The sequence below is a fragment of the Tigriopus californicus genome, chromosome 10, assembly GCF_007210705.1.
Source record: "Tigriopus californicus strain San Diego chromosome 10, Tcal_SD_v2.1, whole genome shotgun sequence".
NCBI classification, from domain to species: Eukaryota; Metazoa; Arthropoda; class Copepoda; order Harpacticoida; family Harpacticidae; genus Tigriopus; species Tigriopus californicus.
This window is the reverse complement of record NC_081449.1, coordinates 2,943,937-2,962,509: the sequence shown is the minus strand read 5'-3', so window position 1 is coordinate 2,962,509 and position 18,573 is coordinate 2,943,937. Positions and strand designations below refer to the sequence as shown.

At 42.8% G+C, this 18,573-nt stretch overlaps 3 protein-coding genes across 4 annotated transcripts; 1 reads left to right on the top strand and 2 right to left on the bottom strand.

The window, feature by feature from the left end:
* Positions 1-3,611: 3,611 nt before the first annotated feature.
* LOC131888834 (uncharacterized) lies at positions 3,612-8,282 on the bottom strand. 2 transcript variants are annotated; one of them, XM_059237773.1, is made up of 5 exons: positions 7,835-8,282; positions 6,169-6,415; positions 5,756-6,103; positions 4,744-4,930; positions 3,612-3,943 (listed from the first exon to the last, which is right to left on the bottom strand). In XM_059237773.1, the coding sequence occupies exons 1-5, from the start codon at positions 7,953-7,955 to the stop codon at positions 3,707-3,709; spliced, it is 1,140 nt and encodes a 379-aa protein (XP_059093756.1). In that variant the 5' UTR covers positions 7,956-8,282; the 3' UTR covers positions 3,612-3,706. The 2 variants fall into 2 exon arrangements, with proteins under 2 accessions (XP_059093756.1, XP_059093755.1); XM_059237772.1 differs by having other exon boundaries at positions 5,420-6,103; positions 7,835-8,271.
* Positions 8,283-10,382: 2,100 nt separating this feature from the next.
* LOC131888223 (protein arginine N-methyltransferase 5-like) lies at positions 10,383-13,589 on the bottom strand. The gene is made up of 9 exons (XM_059237021.1): positions 13,212-13,589; positions 12,424-12,524; positions 12,120-12,352; positions 11,825-12,044; positions 11,577-11,754; positions 11,191-11,504; positions 10,932-11,116; positions 10,733-10,854; positions 10,383-10,665 (listed from the first exon to the last, which is right to left on the bottom strand). Exons 1-9 carry the CDS (start codon positions 13,549-13,551, stop codon positions 10,475-10,477), a joined length of 1,884 nt encoding a protein of 627 aa, XP_059093004.1. The 5' UTR covers positions 13,552-13,589; the 3' UTR covers positions 10,383-10,474.
* Positions 13,590-14,168: 579 nt separating this feature from the next.
* LOC131888222 (PHD finger protein 12-like) lies at positions 14,169-18,567 on the top strand. Its single transcript, XM_059237020.1, has 7 exons — positions 14,169-14,713; positions 15,776-15,906; positions 15,990-16,337; positions 16,646-16,873; positions 16,946-17,158; positions 17,226-17,635; positions 17,826-18,567. Exons 1-7 carry the CDS (start codon positions 14,272-14,274, stop codon positions 18,511-18,513), a joined length of 2,460 nt encoding a protein of 819 aa, XP_059093003.1. The 5' UTR covers positions 14,169-14,271; the 3' UTR covers positions 18,514-18,567.
* The last annotated feature ends 6 nt before the right edge of the window (positions 18,568-18,573 follow it).

Genomic DNA, 18,573 nt, shown 5'->3' with positions numbered 1-18,573 from the left:
CTGGTTCCAAGGGCGATTCCGGTACGAAAAGAGCGAAATTCTGGCAAATGAAGTTTGGTGTGGCACTGATATTCCCAGCTCGATACACAATTTGGGGCCAGTAAACATCAGTGAAATCCTGGCAAAGTATGTCTGTCATGGTCCAAATAGGACAGACCTGTTCCTTGATAATCGCCTTGGCAGCTTCAATCACTTGGTCTTGCTCGAAGAAGTCCTGAAGATGAGCGATCCCCTTAATGCACTCATTTTGGCCTTCACATTGGCCAAAAGTGGCAAAACATAATTGTGTTTGAAGCTCATTCATGCCAACGAAAAAGAGATGCTCCATCCCAAGCTCTCCAAAGTCTTGCATGAAAGTTCGACAAGCTTCCGCATCCTGAACTACGGTAGCATTTTGACAAAAGCTAGGTCCTATCAGAGTGCGATAAAACTGATTCCAATGGTCACGATACATGATTTCGATGGCAGATTCAACTCTGATTTGACAAGTGAGGCAATTCCATTCCAAAGATTCTTCGATGGTTCGGTTGCAAACATCCTGGATGACACTATTTCCATTGACTTCAAAAACCACTTGGGTCATATCATTCCAATATTGTGACACCCCGTCAACACAAGTCAGAGCCGAAGAGTCGTTAAAACGTATTCCATGACAAAACGAGTCCTTCACGATTTCAGTGGCCGCGTTTACAAAATGCGGGCTCCGAATTGTTGAAATCAGGTGGAGCATGCCTTCTTGACAGATTGGATTTTGAGCCCAAGTCATTGATGAGAGAGTTAGAAATATGATAAACCGGGAGAGCACCTCTTTGAATGGCATGTTGGTGAGTGACACTAAGCAGTCAACGAGATACTTGACTAGACTGCCTTCATTTTTGGTCAAAGGCTTGGATATCAAATAAATCAGCCCTAAAGCCTTGATAAGCCGTCAGATCGTACATTCCCGAAGATCGCCACAGAGGTGATACAGTAAGAGAGCAGAATTGAACGACCCAATGAGGTTAGATAAAAACAATCCTACGATACGTTTTTTCCACTTTTTTCACAAAGAAATGGCGCAAAGATTTTGACCTAAGCCCTTTCATCAGAGTTATACACTTTTTCAATTTGTATGTTGAAATTGCATTGTGATTAGTTTGTCACTCCTTACACATAGAGCGAATTTGAATAATGGATTGGTATTAGGGCCAGTGTCAAGTATCATGCATTGATCGATTTTAGATGAGCCAAGATGACTATGACCTCTCTAGATTTGTCACATTTGTGAGATGTAGGTTTTATCAATTCGCAACAAAATTCCCATATTTCTTTAATCCACCTACGACATGACATTTGAGCAGTCAGCAAGTGACGAACTCTCCAGTGCAAATGACTAATCGTTCCTGAGGTCAATGGAGTCATCACTTCATTGTATTACCTCATGATTGTTTAGAATGTGACAAGTGCACTTAGATGAAGAATGTGGGGCAAATATTGAACTAACAAATGACAAGGCTTTCGAGCACCGTGGGTGGCCAACATAATAAAATCAGATATCTTTGTCAGGAGCTCCAATGAGATCTGACAGATACATAGCATACGTGGGCCGATGTCTTAGATAAAGATTCTAAATGCATTTGGAAGATTGCTCATGGAAGGTCGTCATTACTTCTGTTTGAAGAACCTCATCAATCCGTACGTCAAGAAATTTTGGGCTAAAACGTGACTTTGTAATATTTTTTTTGACTATCTATGCATTACTTCATGCATGTTTTATGCCCTAAATATGAAAACATATCAAGCTATGTAATACAACTTGCTTTAGAACCTAAAATATGGAAGATTTTGAAGCCCACAAACTGAGTCAGTAATTGACAAGACAAATATAAGTAAAAGAAAGAGGTGGAATGGAATCTTAGAGGACAGTAATATCCTAGGCAATGGGGACAACTTTGAAAGCAACAAAAGGGGCAAATGGCAGGTAAACAGAACAATGTACCTTTCATTCAGTCAAGCAAAGCTAAGTTTCATTTCACTGTTATTTAATTTCAATTAGTTTCAGCTAAATGCATCTCCCTATAGTAAAGGGCTCAATTTTGTAGCAAGTGTTCTTGTTCTTACTGACGTTTTCACTTTTTTTATTATTGAGGGGAGCCAAGGTCGGTTGGAATGGTGAGCCTTGTGGACAAGTGTAATTGGACATCAACTGTCCAAACATCACATTGCATATTCATTTCCAATCGCCAATGGCATTGGCTAGTATCGAATTGAATCTTGGTCTTTGGTTATGGTTAGCATCTAAAGGTTTTCTTCAGAAAGGTCAGGGAGGAGAATCACAGAAGGCTTCAATGAATTCACCACGTTTACAAAAGGTCGAACAAGTCCAAAGATGTTTCACTAGGAACATCACAGGAATGAGAGAGCTCTCGTATTGGGAAAGGTTAGAACGGTTGGGATTGTACAGTACTCAGAGAAGGTACGAAAGGTATCTGATATTGTACGTTTTCAAAAGTATCCATGAGCTTTGTCCCAACCCAGGTATTAGGGTCTATTCTAGTGACAGTAGAAGCTTAATGCGCGATTTGGAGCACCTTCAAGCCCTCGAGAATCCAGGCTAGTTAAAACAATGAAGTCCACCTCTCCTCTTTCTTGGGCTCCTTCATTGTTTAATTTATTTCCCTACGTAGAAGAATTATAGTATTTCACTTCAAAACCATTGAGGCTTGCATTGCTTGCATGGTAAGAAAAATATATTTCATGACATCTGAGGTGTGGTTTCTAAAGCTCGGACCTCAGTGTTAGGGACTTGGACGTTAACCGGTATGAAAATACACTCGCCAAGGTGGTGAGAAGATGCTCATTCTGGGTAACCTCGAAGTCATAACCCAGAGGTGCGGACGTTTGAAAAACTTTCCTCTGCTCCCTTAAATGGGCTTTAAACCTATGCCATTAGTGAAAAAGATTGCTGCAAATATGCAAAAAAACATGCAGTACCGGATGCCATGCCATTTACGGATGCCATATACTTAAAGGGGTATGGAAAACTTTTTGAAAAAAAAAATGTAACCCCTCGTTGAGATTTTTTTTGTCGTTTTAATGTCAATTTGAACTAATCCATCAAATTTTGACAGTTTGATGACAAAATAGAAAACGAGGCAAAAAAAATCGTTATGTACCTTGAAGCCAATGATTTCTATGTTCAGGAACTTCTTCATCAGACGATCGGCCGTCGACGTCTAAACGCCGGGGGGGACGCCATTGCTTGTGGCAAAGGGCATATAAAAATCACCGCTCTGAAGATCAAGTGTGGGAAAAGCTCTGAAGACAACCTTATGTAAGCAGTCAAGTCATTCAGGTCCAGTTCAAATACACAGTGCTGTAGGAGGCTTTATCTTTGAGGAATAAATGTGCCACTTCTTAAAGTTTAGTTTATGTATTAAAAGAGTTGATTCCTTGCTCTCGCCATAGTCTAGATATTGCTTTTGTCGAAGTTGCATGAAAGATGTGTAGTATGTTCTTTATCCAATTCCTAAATCTATTTTTAGGACATAAAAGGGATAACACATATTTTGGCCATCTCCACTGATAACAACGGAACCTGACCAAATTGGATCATCAAATGGGAAACGGAATTCTGTAAAACGGTGTATTCCATTTTAAGCGGTCAAAGACAATTTGGGATAATGGCAAGAATCCGTTGGTTTGACTAAATACTGATTAATTCTGCTCACAAGGATGAGGTGGCTTCATCACTTCCGGATTGAATTGGAGATGGAGATGGAGATTTATAGTCATTATCGGTGGTCTTTTGGACTTTGAGCACCTCAGATCTTCGCGCGATGGCTCGTCCATTGACGATGATACAAAACCGGATGACATATTCTTTGGTTGGATCCAGGTCATAGTAATGGGCTTTCCTTGAAATCCCAAAATTATTCAAGGGCTCAAGTTCCACGCCACTTCCCTGTAATAAACCAATCTGTTTTTCAAAGCAGGGTTGGGAAGAATAACGAACGGCTTTTTTCTTTTGCTTTTGGTCAGCATGGGAAACGGGTTAGGTTTACAAACATACATGATGATCTTTTGACGTCTTCAAATCAGAGTTGGTATGAACACCCAAGATGTTTTATGCCACTTCTGTTCGATCCGTTGGGTAATCACGAAAATGAGGTATCTTTTTATCGTTATTAATCTTGCTTCGCAAGCTAAGTCATGATTATAACCAACAATTAGAAAACACTAATGCCTTTTATCAAAATAAAACTTGCAAGTATGACTTTCAAATCAACAGAAATTTTTGCTGGGGACAACCATTTCAAAAATTTACCTAATACGCTAATAATACATTATCGTTACAATGTACATAGACTTGCAAATTACCAAGACTTTCAACAATTAGATGAAGTATTGGTTTATCACTCAGACTAAGAACTAACGTATTGAATGAACGAACCATTTTCCATTTTTAACGTTAGAACTTTAGAATTATAATCCCACGACAGGAACAGGCCACAAAAAACAAAGTACAACATTATATTCGCAATAAGAAAGTGGTATGTAATCACAAATCTACTTTAAAACGTCCATAAATGGAATACCGCAAATAAGATTAACCCTCTCCCCAGAGTCAATCCCTTGGCTAATCAATACTCATCCATGAATATGACTGTGGAAAGATCTTTGTACGTAGTGACTGTTCCGAGAAGAACGTCTATATCCCTTAGCCACCTGAGTTAATTATCAAGCAAAGTAAATGTGCCTTACATCCACTTGACTGATGTGTTGCGATTTGTCCTCGCTCATCTTAAAAGCCACCACAGCGCTGGTCGGAGTTGGAGGCGTGATCTCAAGTGTATAAATGATCGAAACGTGTGGGATCTTCAAGAAGAACTCCTTCACTGTCCTGGGATCGGAAAAGACCACCGTGGCCTCGTTACCGCTTCTCGTCACACTAAAGATGACAAAGGACAAATTGACATAATGAAGCTGTTATTATCATTATAAAAAAAACAACAACAGAGTTTTTAGACCACCAAGAGTAACAAAACGGCCAACCTACTGGCATGCCAGCATTGACGCATTTACAAAGGAATTCAGGTCGACAAACCATTTCATTTCAATGCCATGTGGTGAAATAACAAAGGCAACAAACAGAAGGTAAAGGCTAGTAAATGAAAGAAAATATTTAGTATTGCCCAAGGGGGTTTGCTATGCTCAAAGCGCATCATTGAGGCCAGACGAAAGCATTTTCTATCTATTTCCAATTACCCGTCTGGATGGTAATTAAGGTGAAAAAGTATTGCTCATAAGAATTAAAGACGATTCTACACAAATCAAGCACTAGTAATGCTTGGGTGTTTTCAATGTTTGGTGTTTTGAAAGTATATCTCTCATATTGTTGACAAGTACAATAGCATTGAAATGCTGTTGCTTAATTTACCTGAAATCCATGGGCTCAGACTTGGTCCGGAATTTCTTATCGAAGAGAGCCATGATTCGAATGGAGATAGCAATCCCCGAACTCTGGGCCAACAGATCCAGCAACAACTTTAAGTCTCGGTTGTTGTAATATATCTCGTACAATTCCCCCAGAAGTTGCTTGTCCGATATCTTAGGGGCCCCTTTTTTTGCGTTGGCCTGCTTCCTCAATTCGGCTCTGTACTCGTTCATGACGCTACTCAAGACTCCCATTTGCGGGAAAAAGATCCAAATGACGTTATAGAAGCAACAGAGGAGGTATACCCCGATGATTGCGATCACCATGAAGAGAACGTACATATAGAATTGCTGAGGATGTCCGGCACATTCATAATGGAATCCATGCACATCGCAATAGATGAACTCCTCTTTCTGAATGGATGGGAATCCCCTCCATACCAACCATGCCAAGAGACCAGTGGCCACGATGAATTCACATAAGGTTCGAAGCAAGTAGCTCAAGAAGTAATTTGATCCACGAGAAAAGCTGTGAGAGACTTCCAGGGCTATTTTAGAGTTCTCCAAGTCGTCAATGGTTTCCGTCACACCCTCGGCTGTGACCTCGCCGACGGGTGTGGCACATTCTAAACTTTCTTTAACTAGTAGGTTATAGAACGTATCCAACTTCAAACCCGCTTTGAACATCCTGGAACGAGATGTCTCCATTGAGGTTACCAGTCCGGATGCATAAAATGGTGAACCCGAACCAACCGGACAAAGACCCGCTCAATGAGGACAATCACCAAGGCCATGATCAATAAAATGTAAGGAAAATAGAGTATGAACTCGTCCACTGAAGTGAAGGTGCAGTATTTCTTGACCCACCAGGCATTGAACCCCGGATCTTCGTGGGGCTCCGTCCGATTCGTGTCCAACTTCCCGGCGCAATGATCGCGTTGACAGAAGTTGCAATCCAAGGGAGTGCCATTGATAATGGCCGTGGGCAGAACAATCAATCCTGCAAGGTGGCAAACAAGCGGTCAAGGTTCATGAAAGTCAGGCAAAGTTCGAGGTATAACAATCAGTGCCCGGAGAAGATTATTCTTTTAATTTAAAACAAATTTTAGATACTTGGACATTTTGATCAGGCCAAAAAAAGGGAAGTTTTGGGAACTTCTAATTTTGATTAAGAAAAAAAAAATTACATGCGTGTGTGGGGGAAATGGGGGGAGGAATATAGAAGGACCCGTAAGATAAGCGAGTACATTATTATTTTGATTAGCCTGTATTTTTGGGAGGGCTCAAAAGTGTAAACCATTGCATTCACTACAATTGACACAAAGACTTGGCTGAGGAAAAAGCTCATGATTACTTTTGAAGATGTACTGCACTAGATACCTTTTGCACCTCCTTTAAATACTGCACTGTCCCAATCCTCTTGGTTTGTCTCAATAAAGCAGTAGTTCTCTAATTCTCACATTCCTCTTGCTTGCCTTTTTGGCAAAAGCTTGAGCTTTTTCTGAAAATGCAACTAGAATCCCAATACTTTACACACAAAAGCGCAAGTCTAAAAATATTTGCATTTGAGCTCGGGTCTCTTCACCCTGAGAGATAGCAGAGATAAAAAAAACGGTTTTAACATGTTTAAGCAGGGTATTAATTTGGGGTCCAATCTAGGAGACAATTTTGAGGACTTTTGATTTTAGAGAGTCTAAAATAATGAAATATATTGAAAGAAGAAGATAGCTTTCGCGCCATTGGGCCTAGTGGAAGACTTTTTTCGGGCTGAAAAAAAAAAAAAGAACATCCAATAACCAGGGGTAGTAACATGGAAAAAGTGAAGGAAGTGTTTGCTCGAACTCGCATTCGTTACCATTCTTTCTTTCTGCGGTCAGCTCTACGTTGGAACGAGTTGCCCTTGGATGTGCGGAAAGCTCAAACCGTGAACGCTTTCAAGAAAAGCTTTGTGCAATATGCCTTTAGTGACAGCGTTTCTTCACTTTAGTGTTTCTTCACTGGGGCTCGCTTCCCTTTTTTTTTTCATTCCTCTTTTTTGTTGCGGTGCCTTTTCTCTTCGTTTTCTTTTCCCATTACTCTATTTCATCTAATTTGATGCTTGAGTGGGCATGCAATAAATAAGTAAGGTTTCATTTGTTTATGGCGACTCAAAGATGCCTGAGCAACTTCATAAGTTCCGGTTAGGCAAATGAATGGAATAAAAAACTGGATATCTTAAAACACCTTGATCTAACCAGTCTCCAGTAGTATTAACATTTTTTAGTATAATTCATCTTCTACAAACCAACCTCATAATCTATGAAAAAAGAAATGTCTTCTGCGATACATTCATATAACATCTAATGCCGATTTGGATGGCCCTACCCTACTCTAACTCACTCATGTTTCAATCAAAATAGATTCACGGTTTATCTATTACCCAACATGACCAATCCGTATACGAGGAAATCCTCGACATTATCCCACCAAGGTCGAAAGGCTTTCTCGGCGGCACTGTGACCCAAAATCTTGGACACTAGGGCGTTGCCTAAACTGGCCATTTTTCCTCGTGTTCGGGCGTCCAGTCACACCCACTTTCCACACAGAAACACGCTCAATCAAGTCAGAGACCGGACAAAACTCTCTCCCCAAACTGGATTCAAGTCGAGTGGAATGAAGCACTTGGACAAAAAATAGTTGGCCAAATTCCAAGGATCTCAATGGCCTTCACTGCCACTAATCTAGGCTGGTAAGTTCGCCTTATTTTCCTCCATTCTCGGCAACTTCAGGACGATCGTGCATGAATGGCCTTGTCCCAAAGACTACTGAGATAAAGAGCAAAAATAATCGGAAACGTCAGCGGCTCTTTACTCTTCTATGAAGAATAACTAGCAGGGATACAATGGTAAATGAAGACGTCAGATAAACGCTTGATTATGGAAGGAGTTCTTAAATGTTAGGCTTGGTCAGAGTAGAGAAGTGATCAACATTTTTACGTGCTACCAATAATTTAAGATGACGGCTCTGGCTTAACATAAGTGATTGTTTCATGCTTCCAATGTGGCAACTCTGCACGTTCAAAAAAGCCAAACAATGGACTTTGTTCCCGGGCTTTGTTGCGGAAGTATTCTAAGAAAACATACAGTAAACAGTCCTTCCATATCTAGCGCTTTTGGCCGTAAGCTTGCGTTGGGAAAAAATGTGACGTACTCTTTGCGCTTTGATTTCAAACTCCTGACCCATAGAAAAATCGCAAAAACACGTAATTCAAGAGACAAAGAAAGTGTGACAAAAGGATTACTTTCATTTCCTCTTAAAAAAAGAAAACCCACTTTACAAACTACATGAAATATTGAAATAAAACGCAGTTTTTGAGCTGAACTGAAGAACAGAGTGCAAGACTTAGTCCCCTCTTATATTTGAGCGTTAGGTATCTCATAAATGTCCAAAAAACAAGACCCAACTCTACATTTAAGGTTGAAATCATACAACTTCAATCATATTGCTCAAAATTTGATTTTAAAATCTTTGGCTTTTCATGGCCCTTGTTGAATATTTTTGTACGCTTTTTTGTTTACCCATCTGGTGGCCCTGAACAGGATAGATGAGGAAGCCAAGGAATCTAGTGATAGAGCGTGTTCTCGGCCAAAAAATACGATATAAAGGATGTCCGTTTAACAATCGACGGAGCTCGTTGGTAAATTGACGGGAATGAATTTGTTCATTTTGGTTTTCTTTAACTCTATTAAGAAAAGAGAGGTTTCACGTTGACGCTATTCATAAGTTGAAGTAGGCCACTCACGCAATCATCATGGGCTAGGAATTCAAACTGATGATGGCCTCCAATAACGCTTTAATTGACGACGAGTGTCACCATAAGAGCACCAATAGATACACCTAGGATTGTTTGCAGGTATCAAGAATCACGATACCTAAATGGTACGAGATTTTACCCTTTTTCGTTCTGGGGTTATGGATGCCCGCAAAATTTGTTCAAAACTTTGCCTTGTGAGGGAGCACCAGTATTTTTTTTTGGACCATAAACTTCAAGTATATGTATGCTTCATGGAAGTTGAGAGCGTCTAGCATGACTAAGTGCGTTTGACATATTTCTTCGTAGCTTGCTTGTTACAAACCAACGAAGTAAAGTTTTTTAATGTATTTGGGGTGGGACAGGAGAACCTCTCGCCCTGCCAACGAAGTTGGATAGCACTTCGTCTATGTATTGTTCTGATAGGCAGCGTCACAGACCATATCAGAATGGTTCCATGCCTGTGCATGTGGGCGTGGTTATCATCTAAAAATTTGCCTGGAAAAGGTCAGGGAGTAGAATCGATCCCGGGACATCTCTGATACTAGGAGCCTGCTCTAACCACTTCGCCACGTCTCCTCCCCGATACCTTTACTTTGGAAATAATCTTCCAAAAGATGACGGCAAACTAAAAAAAAGAAACGAGTTGCAGATGGTTCATGTTCGCCTCTCTTTACGGATAAACAAACGTATAAGCACGAAAATACGCTCTGAGATGCCTGACTTTAGCAAGGTGTTTTTCGTTGAACATTTTTTTGCTAATTCTCTCTAACACCATGAGTATTTCAGCGACTTTTCATCATATTTTTCCATCAACGTGCGTAAAAAAGCTAGAGGCAAATTAGCAAAAGTGATGTTTTTCAAGTCGGTCACCCAGAGCATGTGAAATTGTCCTTTTTCCGTTAGAAATGATGATCGCAAAAGTGCTGCCATGTTATCAGTTGTACAGTATATGAACATCTTTAATTGTTTAATTCCTTTTATTTGGAATTTTACTACTCGATGATTTGAAACATCTTCCAGAAGAGTTGGTGGCTCATTCATTAGCAATAGATTGTTCATTTAGTAATCCCTAGATAAAGCCTGGCATCGTAGAGCGTATTCTTACGTTCCTACGTTTGTTTGTCCGCACTTAGACGAAGGAGAGAGCGTTACCTCCCCTCAATGAAAAGCAACATTTGCGGGACATGTTAAACTATTTATGACGTCACATTTAGAGTTTTTATTCCTCAATTTTGTCTCCTCAAAGTTTCCTCATTCATGATCGATCTAAAGTCCAATCGTATAAGATCGTCCATTGGGATTGAGAACGGGTTGAGCCACGGGCTTGGTAATGCACCACTCATACCACACGTGTTTCCCGTTGTTAAACCGCCAAAAGTTCAGGTCCAAGGTTTGCCCTTTCGTCAATCGTACCGGGGTCCGCAAAGGAAAGAAGATCGGGAACCAACTGAACATACCTGAACGAAATTGGTCGAAAGATTGGCAAATCACTCTTGGAACTCCAAAAAACAAGTGTCAACTTACCCTTGGAATGGGTTGGAGGATTAATGCTGATCATCACGTCCTTGTAGAGAACACACTCAAAGTAGCCACCAAAGCCATGAAGGACGGCATCCATGGTGATGTCGAAAGACTTGATTTCATATCTGATTACAGAAAATGTCACTAGTCAGTCAGGTTTTTCACTACCGATCGATTGGCAATGGATTTCCGATTGCCTTACCTGTTGTTGTCGATATTCCCATGGAGAGGATGAACGAAGGTAAAGAGAGGTTGAGGGGGGGCTAATTCCGTTTTGTTTTGCAAATGGACTACGTAGGGCGTTTCAAAGTTAGACCCACTGATTTTATCCACGTCCATGGTGCCACGGACTTCATTGTACAATTTCGACGATTGCAAGGGGCCAACCTGTGAATAAAACCAAGCAATCAAACCAAATGGTGTTTTCTTCGATGAAGTGCCTCCCGAAACCATCTTGTTACCCAGGAAGTGTAGGATGTGGGGATGCTCACAGCATTGGATTTAAACAAATGCTGAGCATTGTAGAGACATTCGGGCGAGAGCTCGTTGTCTCCAAATGAGCCGAGTAACTCGGAGACGATGATATCGGCTTTATCGTGCTCCTCTGGGTGCCATTGCCGCATGTCCGATGATACGACCTCTACTTGATCACCCCAGTCCTCTTCTTTTTGAGTGAGAAGGGTCACAATGGCATTGGGATTCTTTTCGACGGCAAACACGCGAATTTTTCTCTCGGCAGCCAATGCAGCCTTGAGAGCGGCTCTTACCAAAGGCCCTACAAGGGTTTCAGAAACAAAGTCAAGCAAAATTAGCCATTGACTATAAGGACTGGTGGTATGCCTTTTACCTCGGCCGGCTCCTAAGACCATGAGAGTGATGGTTTTAGTGGCCTTTTCATCTTCGGGAATTTTGTCCTTTATGGCTTCGAACATGGCACGTTGGTATTCAGTGTATTTGACTGGATCTTGCTCGAAAACCTCGTACGTTCCTGACTCCAAATTATCCATCAAAGGTTGAAGAGGAGACTAAAACAATGAAGAACGTATTCCTAGTCTTGAACCGACAGAGACTGATTGATTGCTCTGATTTCTGTACCTGAAGGAAGTCTTCGTAGCCTTTGGCAAATTGTCTCAATGGGTCACCGGAGTCTGTTTGTTGCCACAAATGGTCCATGTAGGATTGATAGAGGCTCATATCATGGCCACGGTTGCGTCCTTCAATCAGAACCTGCACATCTGAAGGGATGAATTGCCGCACGATGGTTTGCAAGGCCTTGGGCAATACTGGATAGCCTTTCTTATTGGTGAGGAAAGAGCTGGAAAAGAGGTTCCGCAAGGAATCATGTTAGCCTCCTTATTTTTGTACGACCACGCCAACATTTAGGACTTACCTGGTATTCAGGACAATGGCTTTGATGGGCTCGCCTAACCATCGTTTGAGTACGATCTCATCCGTGATGGTTGAAACGAGCTGACTATCAAGTTCAAGAACGAGACCAAGCTTCTTGGCAAAGTTGGCACTCGTGCGGAGGTTGTTCCACCAATCCCACGAGGAAGTTGAATCACCACGCTCCTCAGGTGTGCATTCAGCTTTAGGGGCAATTATTGGGGCCCGAACCCATACCTAACAAGGTTCATAGTGTTTGATTAATGACCAAGTTGGAAAGCCAATGAAGAAGAATCGGAGTTGTTTACCTGTGGCCCACTCCCACTTGATTTAAGAATGAAGGAGTAGAGAGCACGAGCCAAATTCGTGTTTTCGGGTCGTTTAAGCTCGACGAGGATGGCAGATAAGCCTAAAAAGCGGAGAACAAAATGTCAATCTTTTAAGAATCAGACAAAATTAAAATCTCAATATTTTCATATTTTGCTCTATACTCTGGGTGTAAAATGTGGTCCTTATACTTGGGTAAACAATTTTCGGGTGCCCATAAACTTCCCTGCAAGGTTAGAGGTTCAGCACTTAAACGGTAGTGAGCATATGAACGCACATGATCTAATCTTGGTAAGTGTTTGACTTGATGTTATTGTTGCTGTCTTTCACATTGTTATTATCATTTAATGGCATTTTCGCAAAGTTCTAAGTTTGTTAAAAAAAATTACTTACATGAAAATGCAATTGCAAATATGTAATTGCAAGTAAAGTCATATGACGGATCAAGAAAAACATTGCATGAAGTGCATGAAAATACAATGTGCAATCAGGTTTACTCTGAGTTCGTACTCGATTTACCGACAACGTGTGTTTGGTTTCAAGAAATTCTTGTGTTGACAAAGTTTCTCGGGAACCTGGGTCCAACAACTTGTATCAGATTGCTATAAGGGTTGCTTAAATTGGTTTAGAAACTAATAAAAGGACTTTCATTGCATAATTCTCCTGCCAATCGTTTATCATTGGTGACTGAAAGCATACAGCCAAAAGTCAAGAACCCTGGTTACCCCCAATAGCTTGTTCGAACCATGCCGGTCAGCTTGATCTTTACCTAAATGGGCTGCGTAATTGAGCTCCCGCTGGAGACGCTCCTCACTCTCCCGTCGCACGCCCGTGCTCATTGACTCCATCTGCAAATCACGCGGCAGGGAGCCCACCACTAAAGAGCTCCAATCCGTGGACTTGAGCAGCATGTCCGAGCGCGTAAACGCGTACGATCGGCAAATCGGAGCGCCGGTCGCGCTCGCCTCATGACCGGGTGGCGGCAAGCGATAACGAGGGTGCGACAATGGAACCACGATGAAATCGAAGCCAGCCGCATTGGACAAGGATAACGTGGTGGACAGATCCGGCACCAAATGGTGAACGAGACCGCAACTGGCGTGAGGCATTTTGAACCCTAGTCTCGGATGTCACACCTCACTCTAACACTCACCAACTCACATGGAGCGAGGGATGGCAATGCGGAAAAAACTACAACCACAACATTCCAGCAAGCCTGCCAGAGAACTGGGGAAACCAAAAAAATGAACAAATCACCGGGGTTCCTTCAACTTGAATCCAGGAGAGACACAACGAGTAGAACTCGACTGGAATATCTACTGCCATCCCTACCAAGCAATTGAAAAAAAAATGTTAAAAAAAAATGGAAATAAGGCGTCCCATACATTTGTTTAATCGCAGTGTTAAGCTTTACCTCGAGTTTTTTACGGTTCAACTTCTGGCTCCTCTAGGTTTGCTGAAGGGGGCTGGGAATGCTCAAAGCACTGCCAAATGAACGGTGCTGCTAAGAAATCGGAGCTACTGCCAGTTTTTCGCCCAGCTCGGCAGGATCTCATGGGGAAGATATTTTTGTGGCTCATGAAAACCAATGTTGACCCATGATATGATGCCTATAACATCATAATGGATGGAAAATATACTTCCAAAGATGACCTATTCCCAAATCCCACCAAAGTCCTGGAAATAAATCGTCACCATTGCAACCACTGACATAGCTATGTAAGGATCCAAAGTTGGTGCAGGTTTCATCCATCAAAAAGCTCAAGCATTCGAAGGTCTTCAGCCATTTTCCCTCCTTGTCACCGTGACGGTCGACAACCAATGCACAAATGACCGATTTCCCGCGCTCTCTGTGGTCCTGGGCCGGTCTGACCTTCAATCATGTTTCCAAAATTTCCACACTGAGCCAAATTTCATGGTTCTGTTTGTTGATGTTGGCCTGGAAATCCCAAATCCCTCCAATCCTCCATCCAATCTGTACTACGAGAGACTTCTTCGAAAGTAGTCTCACTTTCTCTCTGTTTTTGGGGTTAGTTTCCCGATCCAATCCGGAGTGGAGGATGTCGGGTTCAGGCACGAGTGGCACGGCCGGTGCGGCGGCCGTGACAGCGGGCGTGACCGGTCCCACGGGTGTGCCCTTAGACGATGGTGGCTCGGGTTCGGTCATGTCAGAGATGATGGCTTTGTTCACGCCCCCTGGTCGCGAGGCCCGCAAACAGTTCGGCGTGGGCGTGGGCACGGTCGAACTGCATCCTTACTATAAGCGCCCCGGTGAGTGGCCAGACTCTCCAAATCAAAGTCTTTATTGCGAGATTCTCATTCTCATTGGATCACAATAGTTTTTACAATGTGTTCAGTTTATATATATATCCTGTCCCATGTAGGGTTCAGGGTTCAGGTTCAAATAAAACCTAATCTAGAGCTCACATTCCTTGACCACACCCATTGGATTGACAACTGAGAAGTGCTTATTGTTTGAACTTTGCCAAGCCACCTTACCTTAGCTGCATTGATAGGATTGAGCCCCTAACCAACCTTGTGACTATTTTGTGGCAAATATTGCGGTGTGTAATTGAATATTCCGTTTTCCGAGGCATCCTTATGGAGCATCGAAATGGGTCGTGAAGTAGGGATAAAGAAGCGATTTGAGTCTACCGGGCGATGGATTCCTAAATGCCACTACTCAAATAGATACATCGAGCTCGTTCACGACTTCGACTAGTCCAATCAGACTCGACTCGTTGATAGAGACAGGAATACTGAATACGTGTATCAAATTTACCATCGATTTCTGACGAGCAATTTTGACACCATCACTGAAATTACCGCAGTGTGACAAGTGCCAAAGTCTTTTTGGGCTTTGTAATAATAACAACAGTAACGTAGCAGAAACGCTGAAATTTCACCTTAATTCGGTGGGAAATGTGTGGCAGGCCTTCAGAATCTTGCATTGAACGGTCTCCAAGTTGTGGTCAGCCATGGAATAAGCCGTTAATAATCACACTTGAGACTGCTTGAAAGCCCTCAAGAACATTGTTCTGTATACGTGATGTGCAATTCTTAATGAATGCTGAGGCAATCAGGAAAACTTGCCTTACTGTTGTAACTGCATGCCAAAGAAGTGACCGCTGAAGGCCATGACATCATAATTTTGAGTGATATCTTAAAAACTTTGCGCCATGAAAATTCAATTCAATATTTCAATATTATGGTTCCCTCTATTTATGACTCTTTGCGTTCATGATAATATCTTTTCATACCTTGCCTTTAAATCAACGTAAAAAGAAACATGAATGCGAACACAGGTTTAAGTACTTTTTTGACAAATTTTAGGGAAAGGACATAATCACGATTCCTGTGACGCTTGTGGTGAAGGTGGAGACCTGATCTGTTGCGATAGTTGTCCCGCTTCTTTTCACTTTAGCTGCCACGCCCCACCCTTGGAAGAGAGCGACATTCCCCTGGTAAGCGTCCCTCCTCCGAGTTAGTTCAAGTGGTCTTCATATTCTTATCAAGGCGTTGCCTTCATTTCGCCTTCTTTCATCAGGGCGATTGGGTTTGTCTAAGATGCCACGTACGAGAGACCGAGCGATTTGAGGCCATCAAAGCCCATGGGAAGTCCACGAACCCGGGTGCGCCCGCTCTTCTCGCCAGTGACGCTCATGAAGAAGCCGGGCCATCGGTGTCGCCCGCTCCCGCCGCCGCGCCCGCTTCAAGTGGCATGGCTGGCAAATTGCGCGGGCGCTCTTCGCGAGGCAACAAGAAGCAAGTGGAAGCGGTCTTGAAGGCCGAAAAAGAGAAGGCGGTCAAGATCTATCGACAGAAATATGACAAGTACCTCATCGCCAAGCCCGCCACCAATAGTATCTTTGATAAACTCATCGCCGCCGCCCAGGTGATAAAATGAATACTTTGATATACCATATAACTTCGTTATTTAGGCTAAAATTGAGAGAGAAATGTCCTAAACTGTACTGTAATGTGCTTAAGGTGGTAAATGCGGAGCAGTTCAAGTTACCCGACGCTCTGGACCCGAAAGAAAAACTGCCCTTCAGTTGGAAATGGTCGGAAGAACGATATAATAACTACTACTACTACTACTAAAACGACAGATAATCGTGCTTAGCCGTTGGATTGAGAACTTCGTTATTTAGGCTAAAATTGAGAAAGAAATGTCCTAAACTGTACTGTAATGTGCTTAAGGTGGTAAATGCGGAGCAGTTCAAGTTACCCGACGCTCTGGACCCGAAAGAAAAACTGCCCTTCAGTTGGAAATGGTCGGAAGAACGCCAAGATGACTATGACACGTACCCCAAGAATTGCACTCAATGCGCCAAGACCAGTCGACATGTGCCATCCGTGGGTTGCGATTTCTGCTCGAATGTTTATCATTTGGATTGCTTGGACCCTCCTTTGTGCGAAATCCCCAACGTAAGCGTCTCTGTGGCGGCGGTATTGGTTCATGTGAGAGCGCGTTAAGAAATCGTCTTTGTTCCTTTGCAGGAACGATGGATGTGTCCCATGCACGTGGAACACATTTTGGATTCCAAGTTGGTCTCGTCCACGAGTCTAACAGAACGGATGAATTTGTGGAACAAGTATGCCCGTAAACCCGTGGACACGGACACGGTGCGGTTGAATTTCTTCCGCAAAGTCCGATCCGGCAAACTTTATCAAAAGTGTCGCGTCAAGGTCCCGTCGGATTTCAGAGTCAAGGTAACTAGCCTGTCAATAATACTAGCAATTAGCCTAGACAGCCCAGCCCTGTCCAATATCCCTCCAGGTTCCTGCCTTTATCAAGCACCAGTACAAAAACCCATCCCCGGGACACGCCCTGGGCTCAATCGAAACTCCCATAGCTCGGAAGAAATCCCTTGCCAACAAAGAATTGGACTCAGAACAAACCGATTTCCTGACCAATTTGATCTCGCTCCAATCCGGACTTTTGGAATTGCAAGGCGAGGAACTCCGCCAGGAAATCCTCGGTCCACAAAAAACCAAGAAGAAAAGTAAGAAAAAGATCGAGAAGAAGCTCCAGCCTCGCGAAGATGAAGGCCATTTAACCCAACATGCCAATCCAATGGAGATCGACAAATCCACCGAAATGTACTCTCTCCCCAATGGTCTTGAGAAAGGGGCATCCACCGCCGATGAAGAAGATAATGAGAGCGACGAGACCGCCTCTAATTGCAGGTACTTCAGCACTTCATGAAAAGGGAAAATCACTTACTTTCAACATGCCTTAAAACTGATTTTTATATGACTCAGGAGAGTAGAATATGAGTAGATTATGGTTGAACAACTCTCTCCTTTCTTGTAAATCGTATGTCTGAAACACCCGTTTCAATTTCACATTTGAACCGGATTTGATTATCGGTTGCAGTATTCCCTTGGACCGTGAGGATCAGGGATTGTCCTCGGACCTTCACGAACAACTGAACGCCTACATGGCCAGGCAAAAATCTCAAGGTCTCGAAAACCTGTCGCCCGTTGTTCGCGATTTCCTCGCCCTCCAACGGCTCAAAGAGATCCTCCCCACTAAAGTGTCCAACCCCGAGCACGAGATCCAGATCCGAGCCGCACTCGTGCCCATTCATCATTCTCGAACCCCGGCGTACATCCGATATCGGAACTTCCGGATCGGTTTCGGATCCCACAACGACCTGGACCTGTCTTCTTACGGTCATTGCAACTACATCTCGGACCAGCACGCCACGATCTACTTTGATCAGTTCACTCAGATCTACGAGATGATCAACTACAGTGCCCATGGGTTGATTGCAGACAATAGCATCTACGCCTTGGATTTGGGCGCTTGTGGAGGAGGGTCCATGAAGGCCAAAAGTGCGGGCCAAAATGAGAATGAGTTCGTGATGAGTGCGAAAAACGTAGAAGATCCGGGTTGCTTTTGCGATACGAGTATCGCGTCGATGATGTCGGATCAAGGGGGCAACGAGAATTCGGCCATTCTTCACCACGGATCGTATCTCCGTTTTGGTTGCTTGGAGTTCGTCTTTAGCGTCATGAATCAGCCAGAAATTAAAAGCGAGCAGAATGAGACGCGGGATTGAATCTTTGAAAGTGAACTGTCTGATTCGGAAATATATATATATATATTTTTTTCTGACAGA

Coding starts and splice junctions, on each gene's coding strand:
- LOC131888834 (XM_059237772.1), bottom strand. CDS start 7,955: ATGGCCAGTTTAGGCAACGCCCTAGTGTCCAAGATTTTGGGTCACAGT. Junction 4,931..5,419: donor TCTGAGCCCATGGATTTCAG/GTAAATTAAGCA, acceptor TGTCATCTTTAG/TGTGACGAGAAGCGGTAACG. Junction 3,944..4,743: donor AACACATCAGTCAAGTGGAT/GTAAGGCACATT, acceptor GGTTTATTACAG/GGAAGTGGCGTGGAACTTGA.
- LOC131888223 (XM_059237021.1), bottom strand. CDS start 13,551: ATGCCTCACGCCAGTTGCGGTCTCGTTCACCATTTGGTGCCGGATCTG. Junction 12,525..13,211: donor CAATTACGCAGCCCATTTAG/GTAAAGATCAAG, acceptor TCCGCTTTTTAG/GCTTATCTGCCATCCTCGTC. Junction 12,353..12,423: donor CAAGTGGGAGTGGGCCACAG/GTAAACAACTCC, acceptor GAACCTTGTTAG/GTATGGGTTCGGGCCCCAAT.
- LOC131888222 (XM_059237020.1), top strand. CDS start 14,272: ATGACCGATTTCCCGCGCTCTCTGTGGTCCTGGGCCGGTCTGACCTTC. Junction 15,907..15,989: donor AAGAGAGCGACATTCCCCTG/GTAAGCGTCCCT, acceptor TTCTTTCATCAG/GGCGATTGGGTTTGTCTAAG. Junction 16,338..16,645: donor AACTCATCGCCGCCGCCCAG/GTGATAAAATGA, acceptor AATGTGCTTAAG/GTGGTAAATGCGGAGCAGTT.